We start from the raw sequence: 18,955 nt of genomic DNA on the forward strand, positions 1-18,955 counted from the left end.
TCTATTTTATATATATTTATTTACCAGCAGTGTATTAGTATTTTGTCATTTTATTAAACTGTGTTTCTCCCTTCCCTTTTGATTATCTCCCCTATTTGAGAGTGGGAAGAGGGGTGAGTGAGTGACTATGGTGTTTATATTGCTAGCTCGAGTTAAACCACAACAATAGGTTAACTAAAGCTGGCAAAAGGAATCTAAAGTCAGCTTCACATATCCACATCATGAGGGAGATTCAGTCTGAAGGAGGATGGAGATAGAACTCATCATTAACACTGTTGTGGCTATGGAGGTCTAAATGCAATCCGTCATGATTAGAAAGAGGTGGTATCTTTTACAAGACCAAGTTAAAGAGCAGAAATACAAAGAAGCTCTTGGGTACAAAGTGCCTGCTGGCCGCCTGTTCTTAGGCAGCAGCAATCACAGCCAAAGTAACAGGAAGAAGGTAGAGAAGAGGAGCAATCACAGCTCACATACTCAAATTCCATCTCAAAAAAACAAACATATAACTTCCTTATCAGTCTCCCCTTATGACATCTAATGTGCAATAGGAAAACACTAAGGTTTCTGATACTTCAGCCAACTTCTCTTGATGCACATATTCTCCTGCGCACCACGGCTATGTCTCTTTTACCACTTATATAAAGGAGGTGTTTAATATGAAATTAGCTTTCCATGTTGAATGTTGTAATAAATAATTTAAATATGATTGAGAAATACAGTTGTGGAGTTATTTACATGGACAATTAGCCATGGTATTATAGAAACTGGTAAAAAAAAAAGTCCTCCCTATAGAGCTAAACAAACTTCAGTCTGACAAACAGCACATTTCATATTCTGCATTTTGGCAATTTGTTCATGGAAAGGTTAGATTTCATTATTTTTCTCTCTAGACCTCAGCAAATAAACAGAAGCAAACGATTGTTGCCATTAACAGTAGGGAGAGGTCAATCTCCCTAAGAAAGTATCTTAAGAATCCGAACCTTGCACTCAGTAAAGCACGTGTTTCATTCCTAATGTTTCCTCAAGCTGTACTGGATCACTGTATTCCTCCTCAGAGGGGTCTTAATTATCTTTAACAAAAGGAAAATTGTCCATGCATTACACTGCTCACTGACAGAAGACAGATCATGTCTGACGATATGTTGTTGTTTCAGGAGTCACCTCCGATATTTTTGTTTTCTGAATGTGAGGTACTAGCTATCATTAAACAAGACAGCCCTTGCAAAACCTTCAACATTTTGTCACTTTTCCCTGGTTTCATGAATATGTAGGCTGAATAGTTAACCTCCATTGTCTCATTAACTGCTAGAGGTTGGACTACTTAAGTATATAGCTTTATGGACACTGGATGACAATTTAAAAAATTTATTTTGCTAGATGACTACATTTTTATGAGGTCTATTTGTTGAACATATTTACTGCCTTTTGCTTCATTCTTTTTTTTTATTTTATTTTTTGGAAATACTTTGTTTATAAAAAAATGCATTTAATTACTAATCCTGTGCAACTGCTACACAAATATGAGCCTATGTGTAAGTCATTGTATTATGGACTATATTTACAAGAACAGAATATGTCAGAATTTTATTTCATAACAGGAGATTATGAAAATTAAAAACTTAAACGTATGGGAAGAAAAATGCATATGCTTTCTCCCTCACAACAAACATAGCTGTGCAGATCAAGGTCATAGCAATTTCACTGTCCCCTCTGTGCCTACTTCCCTAGCACACAAGGAGCTGCCTGGGAGGACAGTGGGGTGAGTCAGTTTGACTCAGATTTTCTTGTGGTTTTCTGTCACTACCACAGCTGGAAAGAAGAGATTCACAGCTCATTAGGAGTTGCTTCATAGCATATGAAGGGCTGTATGGGAGAAACTGCTGTGTATTATAGTGATCGATTCCTAACAGACTGAAACTTTCCATAACCACCAAATCTAGCACAGATTTACATCGTTTTTGACTGTTAAATCAAACACTCAGCACTGTCCATGCTGGCAATGACTTGGTGACAACAGAGACCAGCCTGAACATTCTATAGCTTATATAAAAATTTTAGTCTCATCCAAAAAGAGACTTTTAAAACTGAAGATTTCTAGGGGCATCAGCTGTTACTAGCATTAATTTTGACAGCTTCACATATCCATGTAATTCAGGTGAAAATTTCCTGTAAGCATTGCTATGCTGTAAACAGAAGAACCAGTCATTCATCATGGTTTGGTGCTTTATTGCCAGAGGGCAGTTAGTGTGATTTTTTTGCTTTAACTTCTAAAACTATGTTTTATCTAAAAGATGCATTTTAGCTCTTTAATTTTTAAACAAACCAAATGGACTTCTTTAAAACTAATCTTTCTCTTGAATGCTGCATTGAACAAATTATTTTGAAGGTGAGACTTTTAATAATGGTATTCAAAAGGGGCAAAGTATAACAAATATGAGGAAAGAAAAAAGAGCACACCAGTTGAGAGAATCCAGAAACAAGTTAAATGTTTAAAACTAAAATTCTCATTGTATAAATAAGACATTACATGATTAAACAGAAAATATCTGTTTCCTTTTTAGTCATTGTGCTCTCTGTGAGAAAACTTGCTTTTCTAAAGTACCGATGTAAAAATCTGTGAGTGTGAGTGGCAGCGTACATTTGCACATGGACTACAACCACCTAGCAAAATACGTAATCCCAATCTTGTTCAGAATGATCAGATGAAGGCAGGGGGACGCTGGTGAATAAGGTGGGTAAGATTTTATCTCCCCAAATCTTTATGGGCTTAAAAAGTAAAGCTCAAAAAAAACCAACCAGGAGCAAATATGTAAAGTAAATTAAGAATCTTTACTGTTAGGGGAGAAAATATATATGCCCACAGAAAAGATATGTTGGCAGAAATGTCAATGGGGTTTTGACACAGAAAACACATTGAACCTTTTCAGAGACAGAACAAAAATGCCTCCTCCTATGTAATAGGTTGGAAAATTAAGGTAATTATCATACTTCAGCATTTGTAAGAATGAACTTTCGGTTACAACATTTCAAAGTGACAATAAATTAGACATTTCGCCCTATGACATTTCTTCAGTCATCATCTAAGAAGTCCAGGTAGATGACCCAAAAGACTAGATGTAAACATATATATGAAGAATTTAGAATTGAGTAAAAAAAAAAAAAAAATTCATAGAATAAACATAATGGACAGATTCAGATAATTCTTAAAAGAAATGCAAACACATAAGACAGAAAAGCTACCATGTGGCCGTCAGACATCAGTAATATTTACAGTGATACTCTGTACCCAGCAAAAGAGAATAAGCCATTTGAGAATCTAGGTAGTCAAGTTAGAATAATTAATATATTTTATTTAATTCATGTTTCAGCTCTTTGTATTTTCTCCCTTCTTGTCAATGCTTAAGAAAAAACTGTGTGAAAGAGTAGAGTAATCCACAGGTAACCTGCTAAGGTGTAGGATGACATTCAGCTCAATCTTTGATGAAGCTATTAACGTGGGTCTAAAGAAGGCTTTGAATAATGGCTTATCTGTGAAATCTGATTCTACTGCTAAGACAGTTGTGACAGATTGGTCTTGTTTTCTCTTCACAGTAAATAAATTTTCCTTTGCCATAATGCAATACAAGCACTTCCTCAACAACATTAATACAAATCTATATATGAAGAAAAATCATTGGTTGAAAGAATACCTGCAGAAGGATTTCTATAAAAATAATGTTCCTAGCATCGAGGAGGTGACATCACAACATTACTTTAACTCATCTGATCAGCCAGTGAAATAACAAACACAGGAATAAACACTGATATAGTTACTGCAGAACCAGGAGGATCCTATTTCAACCTACGATTGAATCACAGAATCACAGAATTACAGAATGTTAGGGATGGAAGGAACCTTCAAAGATCATCTAGTCCAATCCCCCCACTGGAGCAGGAACACCTAGATGAGGCTACACAGGAATGTGACCAGCTGGGTTTTGAATGTCTCCAGAGAAGAAGACTCCACTACCTCCCTGGGCAGCCTGTTCCAGTGTTCTGTCACCCTCACTGAGAAGAAATTTCTTCTCATTTTTAAGTGGAACCTTTTGTGTTCCCATTTCAACCCATTACCCCTCATCCTATCATTGGTTGTCACCGAGAAGAGCCTGGCTCCATCCTCCTGACACTCACCCTTTATATATTTGGAAACAGTAATGAGGTCACCCTTCAGTCTCTTCCAAACTAAAGAGACCCAGCTCCCTCAGCCTTTCCTCATCACGGAGATGCTCCGCTTCCTTAATCATCTTCGTTACTCTGTGCTGGACCCTCTCCAGCAGTTCCCTGTCCTTCTTGAACTGAGGGGCCCAGAACCGGACACAATATTCCAGATGCAGTCTGACCAGGGCAGAGTAGAGGTGAAGGAGAACCTCTCTCGACCTACTATCCACCCTCCTTCTAATACATCCCAGGATGCCATTGGCCTTCCTGACCACAAGGGCACAGTGCTGGCTCATGGTCATCCTGCTGTCCACCAGGACCCCCAGGGCCCTTTCCCCTACACTGCTCTCCAACAGGTCATTCCACAAGTTAGACTGGAACCTGGGGTTGTTCTCTGCAAGACCTACACTTGTCCGTGTTTTATTTCATTAAATTTTTCCCCACCCAACTCTCCAACCTGTCCAGGTCTTGCTGGATGGCAGCACATCCTTCAGGTGTGTCAGCCACTTCTCCCAGTTTAGTGTCATCGCAAACTTGCTGACAGTGCACTCTATTCCCTCATCCAAGCCATTGATGAATATGTTGAATAGTACTGGTCCCACTAACAACCCTTGAGGCACTCCAAAAGATACAGGCCTCCAGCTAGACTCTGTCCCATTGACCACGACTCTCTGGTTTCTTTCCTTCAGCCAGTTCACAGTCCACCTCACTACTCGATTGGCCAGATCACACTTCCGCAGTTTAGCTGCAAGGATGCTGAAATATTATTTATTTTGTTATATGCCTGGGAGAAAATCATACCTTCTATGCCACAATCCCATATAAATTATGTCTAGAGCTAAAATACAATTAGGTTAAAACATTTTTTTTTTTAAATATATCTATATATATATTTACTCTTTATTGAAATCCCTCCTAGAAAACACCTGCAAACTCCCAGGACACTGACAAAAGAGCATAAAAGTTACGCTCCTCAGGGTTGCAGTCTGACTAGAAGGCACACTGCTGTTCAAGAACATTTCCAGGAGGTGCCTTGAGCTCTTAGTATCCTGGTGGTCATACAATGAACAATGAAATTAAATCTGCAAAATCTTGCACCTTAATCACCAAGATAACAATTGGAAAATAGTCAAAAGTAACAGGGCAGCTAAACAGCACAGAGTCTGGTCCAGCTTCCTGCATTTGCAGGGAATAGTCACTAGATTCAGGAGTCATTTTAGATAAATCTCTGCCACAAGGATGCTTTGTTGCAAGTGGAACAGGAGCAAAGGATAAATTCCATCTATAGAGCTGTATTGGCATTTCCTGGAGAGAGAAGAGACACTGGGAAAATCCGGTACCAGAGATTTGAAATTGTAATGCTGCACAACAAAATCCATTCACCACGAGAACCCTTTGACAGAAAAACGGGAGCACTGGCCTGACTGTCAAACAGCATTAGTCATGGTCTGCAACGCTTACACGCTTAAAGCTGATATGTTTTAAACCAGAATCAAAGTTTGTAACCTTCAGTATAATTTGGGCATATACTAGGTAACGTCGTTTTTGGCACTTGTAACAATCAAGTCTTAAGCATGTCTCTGCATCTCTGCATGCCCTAGTAGACATTTGAGTAACAGAGTAACTTGTTTTCACTGAAAGGTCAGATAACTTCAGGCAAGGCAGAAAAAAAAAAAAAAAAAAAAAAAGAAAAAAAGAAATTCTGAATATACACAATGAAAGTGTAAGTTAAATGTCTGTCTTTGTGGATTCAGTTACTGCTCTTTACTTCATATCCTTCAACCAGCTACAGCTGACACAGGAAGAGTATCCACTAATTCCTTGTTGATCCAGCAGTGAGATCTCAACTGAGTCACTTCGGATGGCCATGCATTCAGCTGTAGACTAATCCTAGGAAAAGAAGCCAAACTAAAAGAGCAGTTTAAAGCAGTAGAGTCTGCTGCAGCTGGGATGTAGTCAAAATTCGCCGTATGTGCGGAGATGGATGATACCATCACTTGAAATATAGCATGACCAATTCTACTATGTATCTTCTGCACATCATGAAACACAACACAAAAATAATCCTACCTAAGTAAAAAAATATCGGTAGCAATTAATACAGGGAAGTAAACCACCCTGATGATACTAGTCTTTTTTATACATGCTTCCCTGGTGTGAGCTTTCCTTGTTTCTTGCTGCAAGATGCTTATTTTAGTTTGCCTGTTACTCTCAGGAAACACAAGGAACTTACTCCACATTACACAGTGGTACCTGGAGTTTAGGTGACATTTGTCTTTTCTAGTGCAATCCCAGAGGTTGTCTAGAGGGAGCATTGCTTGCCACTGTACATTTATTTGTGGTAGCTGTTAACTTAAAACAAAGTGGGGATTGAATATAACACTGTTGTATGGGGAACCTGGCTGCCCCTTTGCCTTACATTGCATTGTAATGCAGGTGTTCCTGCACCTTCATTCTTGTTCTGTATTAGGGAACCAAAAGGTATAGTCTGAGGTATAACTGATCCTGTTCACCCATTATGTGGAAAAGAAGGTATAGGTACATGTAACTTCCAGAAACAAATGCCTCACTATTCAGGTTTTGAACCTGTGTTATACTTACCTATATGGGCTGTTTATATGAGGTAGGACCATCTCTCCTGCTATTCTGTCACAGCTTATAAAGACTGTGGCTTTCTCTTTAATCATATATTCGCATGTGATCTCATTGTTGCAGTGTTTCGGCCATTACAGATGCTCCATGAGATGGAGTACTGCTGGATGGTTTGCACAGCAGTTTGCTACCTGAATTGAGGGAATAGCAATTTACAGTTTGTCCAAACAAGTTTGCTTTGCAAAAATGTTTCCCAATTTAACGTGGATAAGGCTTTGCTATGTGAATATTACCACATATCTATGCATTTATCCAGCAAAACATAAAACAATTACTAAGCTACTTCAAACAAGACACATAAGACGGGGTGTATTTTTCTTTCCCAAATAGAGTCTCTTGAAATGAAAATTCACTTTGATAAGTTTGCACTTTGCCTTTTTTATGTACTTATAAATAATGTTTAAAGCTGGCTTTTTGAACCAGCATTGTCTATTATCATGTTTGACATGAGAGAACAGATGGACTGTTTTGAACCACAAAATACTTACAGGTCAAACTATATGATTCAGCAATGCTGCTTTTAAAAACAGAAACCAACAGACTTATTCCCAAGAAGTTATGTAACCAGTTATGAGATCTGAAAAACTCAAAAATGCGGGAAAGTTGTTTGGTGCTTTTTTTTTCCGCTGGATTTTGCCATGTACTATGTCAGATGGCCTATTACATTCTTAGTTTCTCTTCCTTTTAGATAGCCATAGCACATCAAAGCTTTTACTATAGACATTAATCCAGACATAACACGAGCGAAATTCTGGCATTCCTTGAAACTGTTGGTTGACCTGAAACTCTACTAGCAGCCTTAGTTCTATGAACTTTTACTGGATTACATAGTAAGGATTTATCCTTTTCTAAGGCAGTTGTGCACAGAGTCGCATGGCAATATTTTATGTTGTTGTGACCTCTGCTGGAGGAAAGACCAAGGCACACTATTTTTGGTTCTTTTTTCAGGTAACAAGAAAGGAAAGGAAAAAAAGGGCCCTTTTAACTTTATTGTCAGCTTTAAAACCATTTCTTATTATGCATTCAGGTAGTAGATTAACTCATATCTGATATCACATATAAATGTGAAACTAATGGTTAAGCACCCAGCCAGCTGGATATTCACTTTTCTATTAGCACTCAAAGATCCTAGTCAGATTTGGAGCTGTGGGAGGCTCACAAGCAAATAAAATGTCCAAGCTACCCTGAGGAGCTTACATATAGCTCAGGACACGATGCAGTCAGTAAAGAAGGGAATGCTCCTACCAAAAAAAAAAGGTACAACAATGAGAATACAAGGAAGGAAGGAAGGAAGGAGGGAGGGAAGGAGGGAGGGAAGGAGGGAGGGAAGGAGGGAGGGAAGGAAGGAGGGAGGGAGGGAAGGAGGGAGGGAAGGAGGGAAGGAAGGAGGGAAGGAAGGAGGGAAGGAGGGAAGGAAGGAAGGAAGGAAGGAGGGAAGGAAGGAGGGAAGGAGGGAAGGAAGGAGGGAAGGAAGGAAGGAGGGAAGGAAGGAAGGAGGGAAGGAAGGAAGGAAGGAAGGAAGGAAGGAAGGAAGGAAGGAAGGAAGGAAGGAAGGAAGGAAGGAAGGAAGGAGGGAAGGAAGGAGGGAGGGAAGGAAGGAGGGAGGGAAGGAAGGAGGGAAGGAAGGAGGGAAGGAAGGAAGGAGGGAAGGAAGGAGGGAGGGAAGGAAGGAGGGAAGGAAGGAGGGAAGGAGGGAAGGAAGGAAGGAGGGAAGGAGGGAAGGAAGGAGGGAAGGAAGGAAGGAAGGAGGGAAGGAGGGAAGGAAGGAAGGAGGGAAGGAGGGAAGGAGGGAAGGAAGGAAGGAAGGAGGGAAGGAAGGAAGGAGGGAAGGAAGGAAGGAGGGAAGGAAGGAAGGAAGGAGGGAAGGAAGGAGGGAAGGAGGGAAGGAAGGAGGGAAGGAAGGAGGGAAGGAAGGAGGGAAGGAAGGAGGGAAGGAGGGAAGGAGGGAAGGAGGGAAGGAGGGAAGGAGGGAAGGAAGGAGGGAAGGAGGGAAGGAGGGAAGGAGGGAAGGAAGGAGGGAAGGAAGGAGGGAAGGAAGGAGGGAAGGAAGGAGGGAAGGAAGGAGGGAAGGAAGGAGGGAAGGAAGGAAGGAAGGAAGGAAGGAAGGAAGGAAGGAAGGAAGGAAGGAAGGAAGGAAGGAAGGAAGGAAGGAAGGAAGGAAGGAAGGAAGGAAGGAAGGAAGGAAGGAAGGAAGGAAGGAAGGAAGGAAGGAAGGAAGGAAGGAAGGAAGGAAGGAGGGAAGGAAGGAAGGAAGTGTTTTGCTGAAGATTAGGCCTTTATAATTGCAGAACCTCTGAAAGTATTTTAGATACTTTTTTCTTACAATTATTACATAACACCTTGTCTCTTTCTTCTATTCTTTTTACCAGGTCGTAAAAAAGGCTTTAGCTAGTGGAAAAAACAAGATTTATTCCTTCTCAGAGAAGGAAAGTCATGTTTTTAATGGTCTGTTAGTCTCTCTAATGGTCTGTTTGACTCTCTTTTAGTTAGCTCGTTGCATAAAAATAGCTTTACTTTGTGGAGTCAACCACTTGGTATAACTACAGGTACAGATATGCAGTCAAAAAGTCCAAACTTTTAAGCTAATAGCTTTCATGAGTAGAATTTGAATTGTTTGCAAACTATTTACACTATGAATTATGCAATGAAAATATTTCCAACATAGTTGTTTTGTTTCCTGGTCCAGAATTTCAAGATAATGGGTTAAAACTATTATTGACTACAGATTACATATTGGACTTTTTTTTTTTTCTGATCTAATTTTGAGACAGAGGGAAAAAATGTTCTGGTTCTATTTTTTAGGAATTTCTTCAAAATGTATTAAAAGTCGGAAATATTGAAGTCTCACCCCATGGCTATGGAGATCTGGCAAGGACACAGACAAAAGAATCAAGTGGTAAGTGACAAAGATAATTTACTGCAGAACTCATTAGTGTATGATAGCAATGCACACATGATAAGAATTGATTTAAGTAGAAAATCAACCACAAGTTTCGAAAATTCTCATTACTTGTTGTCTTCTTTTCAGCTGGGACAGAGCTAATTTTATTCACAGTAGTTAGTATAGTGCTGTGTTTGGGATTTAGAATGAGAATAATGTTGGTAATACACTGACAGTTGTTACACTGTCTGGAAGTAGTCAAGGACTTTTCAGCTTCTCACACCTTGCCAGGTGTAAAAAACACTGGGAGGGCCATGGTCAGAACAGACGACCCAAATTGGCCAAATGGATATTCCATAGCATCAAGCTTAGTACATAATCTGGGGGCATCTGACCAGGGGTACTGTTGCTTGGGAATTGATTCGGTATCTGTTGACCGGTGGTGAGCAATTTCGTTGTTCATCACTTGGTTTATAGGTTCTAGTAGTAGTAGTAGCATCAGCAGTAGTAGTATCCCCTCCTGTTCTCTTAAACTGTCTCTGTCATAAAACATGAGGTTTACCCTTTTTCCCCATTCTCTCTCCCATCCCACTGAGGGGGCAGAGGAGTGAATAGCTGTGTGGTATTTAGCTGCCTGCTGAGTTAAACCGCAATTCTTGTGCTATTTCAAATATAAATAACCATCTTTTTCCAAAATAGATATCATGGTGACATTGATTGCGCGTAGTAGTATGTACAAATACATAAAACCCCTTCCCACATGAAGTCAAGACACAAAAAAAAAAAAAAGAAAAAGCCTCAGATAAAGTGTTCAATATTCTTTTTTTTTATTATTATTATTATTTTGCTAATACTTCAGCAGATGTGGTTCACAGCTTTCTATGACTATGTACTGCAGCTGAGATGATACATTTCAAAGGAAATGAAAAAATTCTCATATGGAATACCAACTCCTTTCTTTAGATCTTCATGTTCAGCAGAATAAAAGAATCAGGTCAGAAGTGCAGGTCAATATACTCAAGTGTTCATTAGACAGGTAGGGAGCTGATATTTATTTCTACCTTGAATTATTATTAATGTCTAACATCTTTCAGCTCTTTACACTAACCTAAATCTTCTTATAGTGTAAATACAAGCAAATACTCCACTGAGAATGTTTATATCCAAATATGATACTGTTAGCACTTTCGAGTCGTAACCTTAGCAAAATTTCTATTTGCAGGCTGTCTGCTGATCTGTAATTTATTATTGTCTCCTTCCACAGCATTTAGGCAATAAGAAAAAGTCTTAATGCCATAAAAACATCTAGGTTCTGTGGTTTTTGTTTAACAAAGACACATGAATTCCCTGGTTAACCTTGCTATTTAAGGGCATAGCCGCCTGTGAGGTGCATTATGTACATAGGCACTGTACGTAGGACTTGGTGGCTACGTGTGATAGAGTATGGCCAGGGAGAGACAGTCCTCAGAATCATAGAATAAATCATTTGGTTGAAAGAGACCCTCAGGATCACCAAGTCTAACCATAACTTAACTCTAGCACTAACCGATGTCCCTAAGAACCTCGTCTAAACGCCTTTTAAATACTTCCAGGGATGGTGACTCCACTACTTCCCTGAGCAATGTGTTCCAATGCCTGACAACGCTTTCCTCGAAGAAATTTTTCCTAATATCCAATCTAAACCTCTCCTGGTGCAACTTGAGGCTATTTCCTCTTGTCCTATCATTTGCTACTTGGGAGAAGAGACCAACACCCTCCATGCTACAACCTCCTTTCAAGTAGTTGTAGACAGCGATAAGGTCTCCCCTCAGCCTCCTTTTCTCCAGACTAAACAGCCTCAGTTCCATCAGCTGCTCCTCATCAGACTTGTGCTCCAGGACCCTCAGCAGCTTCATCACCCTCTTCCGCACTCTCTCTAGTACCTCAATGTCTTTCTTATGATGAGAAGCCCAAAACTCAACACAGGATTCAAGGTAGGGCTTCACCAGCTCCAAGTACAGTACTCGTAGTACTGAGTGAAAGAAACTAAACTAAAAGGGGACAAGAAAGAGGGTAGAAGGACTTGTTCCTTGCTTCTTTTGCTGTGATCAAGGGAGAATATCTGGCTGGGATCAAGATGTGGCATCATTCAGAGCCCCTGCTCCCTTCCAAAGCAGTTACTGAGCAGCTGAAACCCTGCAGTCTGGTTTCACCTAGGGTAATATTTCAAAGAGTATCTAATGAGCAACCATGCTGACATTTGAATCTCACAAACCATTTCCATGGCATCCCAGTGACTCTGACTTGGTCTGCTTTCCCTTGTGCACAGCCTTAATATCCCTGCATTAATCAGGTCTGTGAGACAGAGCTCATCCACACACAGTTTTGGCCCAAGGAGCTGAGTCTTCCACCCTAGCACTGCATGGCAGCATGAGTGAGTTGTCAGAGGAAGCTCTCCAAGTCTCTTGCCATGGCTTGCAAAGCCCTCTGTGCTACACCTCTCTGGAAGTAGCCTGCTGCTGAAATCACACGCATATGTTGAGCCCCACATCCTCCTGCCTCACCATTTCCTCTGACACAACGACTTGGAAACACCTTTATTTCCACCCATCAGGCAGAGTAATAGGAAGTGAAATATTCTCTCCCAGTGGTAGCTGATGTATTATCTTCAGCAGAATCACACACAGACATTTTTATAGTCCAGCCTTTATAGACTGTAAACAGCAGGTGAAGTAGATTTTGCCACATCCATACAGAACTTCCTGTCACAATCCCCAGGTCATTCTTTAGTTTAGGGAAATACTGTTTGTCATAGCATTTTTATAACCATGGGTGATCCTCAGATTATATCCCCTTTTCAACAGGAGGTAGGGGAATATTGTTTGTGTCACCATGCAATTATATTTTATTTTGTCCATTCGATAATTTCAAGATATTAATAAAGACTGGTTATGTGGCATGGACAGCATAAAGCTCACAGTGAACTCATAGAGACTCATTTTTCAACAAACAGAGCAGATATTACCTGCTTTTGAAGTTTATCTCTAGCCATTAAGAGTTTAACAGTGTGATTTTTCACAGAGGACTAGGAAGTGAAGCAAAGGATTTAGTACAGATAAAAACTGCATCTAATTTTCCAGTGAACATTTTGTGGGTTTTTTGTAAACAATGTAGGGTAATAAAATGATTCCTTGGATTTAAATCTCTATCAGCTTTACAGCGGGTCTAAATTTCTGCAGATCTCCATGCATGTATTAAACTTGTTATTTTCAGGTCCTGCCTACCACAAATGTAGTGCGCTGAAGAGGATATCTTATAAAAAATCATATTTCTCTCTTGCTGTGAATTCAGTAAATTCTGGACTTCATTTTCATCCTTTTGCTTCCTGTTCATCTGAGAGTATTGCATAGTCCCAGGGTAGGACTTTGTCATTGAGTAGAAATATTCAATTCAGCATAACAAAGATTAATAGGAGAAGAAAAATGTGTTCAATAACCATAATTTTACAGTAATTATAATTTCCACAGATCAGTGAGAAATTAAATCTTTGGCAGGGACTTCAAAATATTTTGAAGGTCCCTCTGTACCAGTAGAGTAATATAGTGAAGTGCATTTTTATTATGTAGAAAAATTTATGAAATGCTCAGCCAAATGCTATGAAGATGGCATGTTAATTGCACAGAGGAAGATGTGGGACATGCTAAAACACACTGAGCACTGATTTCACTGATAGTAATTAGATAACAGAGCTCTGAGGTATCCCTAGCACAATTTGCAGGTCTAATATCTTAGAAGAAAGGAAATGGTATGTGTGTCACTAGTGAAAACAAAATCTATTCTGTTGCTGTAAGCAAGTTCATTTATCATTATTTGAATCACAGTATTATTCCTGTTGTTGAGAGTATTTGCTACCTGTTCAACTGAGTACAAGACTCAAACAGAGGATTAGTTGTGTTGGTAAGTGGGTGAAGGTTGTTTGAGGTGATTTTTTTCAAAAAAAAAAAAAAAAAGGAAAACAGAGGCAAAACATTTGAATTGAAATATCCAAAATATAGGAGGTTATACTGAAAGGAAATATTACTTGAAATCTGATCATGTAACAATCTCAAAATTACTTTTACCAAGTAAACAGCATGTTTTCTTGAAGTTGGACTTAGTGTAGAATGTTGGAAGGTAAAATATCACATCTTACCTGCTAGGTCGGTCTTATGAATAAGATGGCAGGCAATTAAACAGAACTAAACAAGGAAGCACTGAAAGCACAGCTTCGTGAAACACAATCATGAAAGACCTTTCCTTAGAAGCACCAAAGAATGTGAATAAATGTTTCATTTTCAGTCACAGAAGTCTGGTGCTGATCACAGGGGTGAGCAACATCTTGTCTTGTTATTGTTATTCATATTGGCTACTGCATGCTCATCAGTGCATATATAGGTGCATTCTGAGAACACATTTGTTGTTGAAAATCAATACAGCATACAGATCTAACATAAAGTTCCTCAGAATAACTTCAGCTGGTGGGTTCCTTGCTGTGTCCTTCTCCCATTCATAATGTAAAGCAATCCCACAGAATGAAATACTAAGCCTGTTAATAATGAGAAAGTTTTTAATACTCAGAAAATTTTAGCTCCTAACAAAACAAATAATCCTTATTAAGCATAAACCTCCCTCTGCATTTCAGGGAACCAGACTGCATCAAAACCTGTTTACAACTCTACTTTATTCAAACACCCTTTGAAAAAAGTCAGAGGAATCACCAAGCCATAAAACATCTTTAAAATCAGTTTCTTCACTTGTTGTATATACTATCTTCTTTTTTCTAAGAAATATTTGGTGTTTTCTTATTATCAAACGTTAACATACAGTGAGATAAAACCTCTGTGCAAGTCAGTGTCTCATGACAGATCAATCCTAGGTTGTAGGAAAAAGTTTGTCTTAAAAGCATGGAACTCCTAGAACACTGGGTCTTGCCTAACTTCAATAAGACTCTAGACAATCTTCTAATTTTCTGGGCTGAAAACATATGCAGTTTAAAAATTAATCATGTTAAAATATTTCAAATTAAAAGACTGTTGGAATTACTGTACTTTTTCCAAATGTCAGAAGTCCGCACATTAGAAATCTCATCTGAGAAAAATAAAACAACTTACACTGCACTTAGCTGTACTTGCTCTAATTTAAAATAAAAGACTCACTGCATCCCAGGTGCGGACATCTCTTGGGCTCCAGTCTTAACTCATTTGTCCTCTTAGGAATAACACATTTCCAGTCTGCTCACCAGAAAAGACCCTTCCTTGTAGTTATTGCAATGCACTTATTTTTTTATTTGGTTGCTAGCACTTATGGTTTACATGCAGTACAGCCATTCTAGTGCTCATTGAAGGTCTGATTGACATATTATCTTGACTCCAGATGATAGCAGATGCTTATTGAAGCAGTACAAGAGTTAAGTCAAGTATAAAGTGAACTGTCCCTTGATTTATCTTCCCAGGTTCTGGCAACTGATTTAAAGACTGCTTGAGCTGGAAATTGCATCTCGATCACTGTGTGTCACAGGGATATAAACTCCATACTGGGGTTTTTTGTAAGGTCTCTTTTATAAGTTCTGCAATTTAATTACACAGAGTTTGTTTGGTGATGTCACAGACTTGTCTTATACCGAGTTATGGTTAAAGTTTTCCTACTGTACAAAATGGCCCTGTATTATATAGAAGGACCCCAACAGAATTATACTTACTTTTTAGAAGACAGTCAGTTGACTAATTTTGCTGTTATTAATCTCATAAGTCTTAAAATTATCTAGACCCAAATCATGGACAAGGAAATAAAATGAGAACACAAAAATAAAGCTTTCTTGTTGGAATAAGTAACATCAGCTTGCATATCAGCTTACATCTATCCTGTGTTTCCACAAGACCTACCAGACTAAGAACCTGTTCCACCCTTGACTTTATAGCCAATAGAAGTATACAATGATAAATCCATGAAGCAGATTATACAGCATATATTCTTACGCAATAGTAATTGTCTCTGAGCCATAACACAATCCAGGTATTTGGAGAAAATTAGTGCTTTACATCTGTTCCTCAAATACGCTTTTCTGCACAGGAGATACTTCTTCACCACGTTGATTTTAAAAAATTAATTTTAGTCTTTCCGAAAGTTATTAAATTATTATGAACTAAAAATGGTACTGGAATACGAATTACATTTTCTTCATAACAAGAGGCAAATATTGCTTTCTTTTCCCTTTCTAATACTTTCCAAAAGAGTTCAGAGGTAAATATCCAGCTTTTGGAAAGATCCTAGATTTCTCATGTACAATCTGAAATGTTTCATTACACTTACCTGGCTTGCAGAAGACAAGCTATGTCACAGAATCACAGAATCACAGAATGTTAGATATTGGAAGGGACCTCGAAAGATCACCTAGTCCCATCACCCTGCTGGAGCAGAAACACCTAGATGAGGTTACACAGGAAAGTGTCCAGGTGGGTTTTGAATGTCTCCAGAAAAGAAGACTCCACAACCTTCCTGAGCAGCCTGTTCCAGTGCTCTGTCACCCTCACTGAGAAGAAGTTTCTTCTCAAATTTAAGTGGAACCTCTTGTGTTCCAGTTTGAACCCACTACCCCTTGTCTTACCAGTGGCTGCCACCGAGAAGAGCCTGTCTCCATCGTCATGACACTCACCCTTTATATATTTATAAACACTAATGAGGTCACCCCTCAGTTTCCTTTTCTCCAAGCTAAAGAGACCCAGCTCCCCCAGCCTTTCCTCATAAGGGAGATGCTCCACTCCTTTAATCATCTGCACTGAACTCTCTCAAGCAGCTCCCTGTCCTTCTTGTCCTGAGGGGCCCAGAACTGGACACAATATTCCAGATGCGGTCTCACCAGGGCGGAGTAGACGGGAGGAGAACCTCTCTCGACCTGCTACTCACGCCCTTTCTAATACACTCCAGGATGCCATTGGCCTTCTTGGCCACAAGGGCACAGTGCTGGCTCATGGTCATCCTGCTGTCCACCAGGACCCCAGGGCCCTTTCCCCTATGCTGCTTCCTAACAGATCATTCCCCAACTTAGACTGGAACTTGGGGTTGTTCTTGCTCAGATGCAGGACTCTACACCTGCCCTTCTTATATTTCATTAGATTTTTCCCTGCCCAACTCTCCAGCCTGTCCAGGTCTCACCGGACGGCAGCTCAGCCTTCTGGTGTGTCAGCCACTTCTCCCAGCTTGGTGTCATCAGTAAAGTTGCTGACAGTGCACTTTATTGCCTCATCCAAATCACTGATGAATATATTGAATAATACTGGTCCCAGTACCAACGCCTGAGGGACTCCACTAGATACAGGCCTCCAACTAGGCTCTGTCTCATTGGCCACAACTCTCCAGTCTCTTTCCTTCAGCCAGTTCCCAGTTCACCCCATTACCCCATCATCCAGTCCACACTTCCTCAGTTTAGCAGTGAGGATGCTGTGGGAGACTTTGTCAAATGCTTTACTGAAATCAAAGTAAACCACATCCACCGCTCTGCCATCATCGATTCACCTCATTATGTTCTCAAAAAGGCTATGAGGTTGGTCAAGCACGACTTCCCCTCAGTGAAGCCATGTTGACTGCCCCTAATGACCCTCTTATCCTTGATATGCCTTGAGATGGCACCAAGGATAAGTTGTTCCATCACTTTCCCAGGGATGGAGGTGAGGCTGACTGGTCTATAGTTACCCAGGTCCTCTTTCTTGCCCTTTTTGAAGACTGGAGTGACATTTCCTTTCCTCCAGTCCTCAAGCAGCTCTCCCATTTCCCACGACTTAGTAGAGATGATGGAGAGTGGTCTAGCAATGACCTCAGCCAGCTCTCTCAGTACATGTGAGTGCATCCCATCTGGATTTATGGATGTTCAGATCACTTAATTGCTCCCTAGTCCAGTCCTCATCAACCAAGGTAAACTCCTGCATTGTCCTGACTTTCTTCGAAGCCTCAGGAGTACAGTGCTCCCCAGGACAGCCTCTGTTAGAGTAGACAGAGACAAAGAAGGCATTCAGTAACTCTGCCTTCTCTGTATCTTCTGTCTCCAGGGCACCCACCTCATTCATCAGTGGGCCTACATTGCCTCAGCATGCAGTGTATAAGTATATAACTGATTCTCATAAACTTCGTAAAAAGCTGTATTTTCAGTGAACCGTGCTTCTAAGAAAAAGGAAAAGATGTTAGGGACACACTTTCAGGATTCTAAGTAATCAACTTAATACAAAACATTTTTCATTCTTCTAATAAATGTCTTCAAATAAATATCCCCACGTTTAGTAACCTGTTGACACAGATAGCATGTTTTTGCAATGCTGTCAAATGCAAGAAGATATATGCAATATTTTCTTCCGAAGACTTCCATCCTGAAAAAACTGAAGCACATGTGTAACTTCTATGCATATGAAGATTTAAAATGAACACAATGGAGTTCTGCATTTGCAGGAATGTGTTTGGGGTTAGGACCATTCTTCTTTTCTTCATCATCCTTTATGATATCACAATGTGATTGAGGGTCCTTATCTGTGGCTGGGAGGGCCCCTGGGCATTCCTGACTGAGCCCCCGGGAAACGTGGGTTTCCAGGTGGACAGCCTGGAATTCCATACCCCCTGGGCTCTGGTGGCCTTGTCACAGCTATGGATGGGGGAGGAAGGTTTCCTCCTCTGCTCTGCAGGGAATAGTGGCCATTCAGGGCAGGGCCTGGATTCTGGAGTGCCTGAGAGGAGTTGGCTTCTCGTGGCTGGCCTGTCTTCATCCCTTCACTGCCATTCTGTCCTTTCTTGTTGTCTGAAATGTGTTCAAAGAAAATAATTTAAAAATGAAAGAAAAATAGACTGGAGATTAGGCTAAATACTTGTGACTCAGTATTGTGCATATCTTTCAGGAGATTAGGGCAAAGGAAACAGCCAAGGCAGTGAGGAAGACTATGGTCTGGCATACAAGGATTCCTCATCCTGATGAGTTCAAAATAGCCCTTACCTTGGTTTTGAGTGGATTCATCTTGTTTGCCTCCCTTTTGCTTTGGTTGTGGTGGTTCTGTCTCAAATGGATTTTCCTCTTGTTCACTTGATTTTTGTGCCTTTTGTTTATTTCTTCTTTTATTTTCTTCTGCTTGCTAATGATGGGGAGAGAGATGGGGCATTTTCAGTGACCTGAATTGCTTCTCTAATATTCAGTAAAACTAAAAATCAATTCTTTTCTATTCCTTACACTTT

At 40.0% G+C, this 18,955-nt stretch overlaps 1 protein-coding gene across 1 annotated transcript in view; it reads right to left on the minus strand.

Moving 5' to 3' along the window:
- Positions 1 to 18,258: 18,258 nt before the first annotated feature.
- Positions 18,259 to 18,955, minus strand: part of TMC1 (transmembrane channel like 1) — a 59,775-nt gene continuing 59,078 nt past the window's right edge. The window contains exons 18-20 of the mRNA XM_065861370.1: positions 18,951 to 18,955; positions 18,720 to 18,855; positions 18,259 to 18,527 (exon numbers count right to left, since the gene is read on the minus strand). The exon at positions 18,951 to 18,955 is cut by the window's right edge and continues 74 nt beyond it. Coding sequence (XP_065717442.1) covers positions 18,259 to 18,527; positions 18,720 to 18,855; positions 18,951 to 18,955 — 410 coding nt within the window. The remainder of the gene's footprint in view (positions 18,528 to 18,719; positions 18,856 to 18,950) is intronic.

The sequence above is a fragment of the Patagioenas fasciata genome, chromosome Z (assembly GCF_037038585.1).
Source record: "Patagioenas fasciata isolate bPatFas1 chromosome Z, bPatFas1.hap1, whole genome shotgun sequence".
Lineage (NCBI taxonomy): Eukaryota > Metazoa > Chordata > Aves > Columbiformes > Columbidae > Patagioenas > Patagioenas fasciata.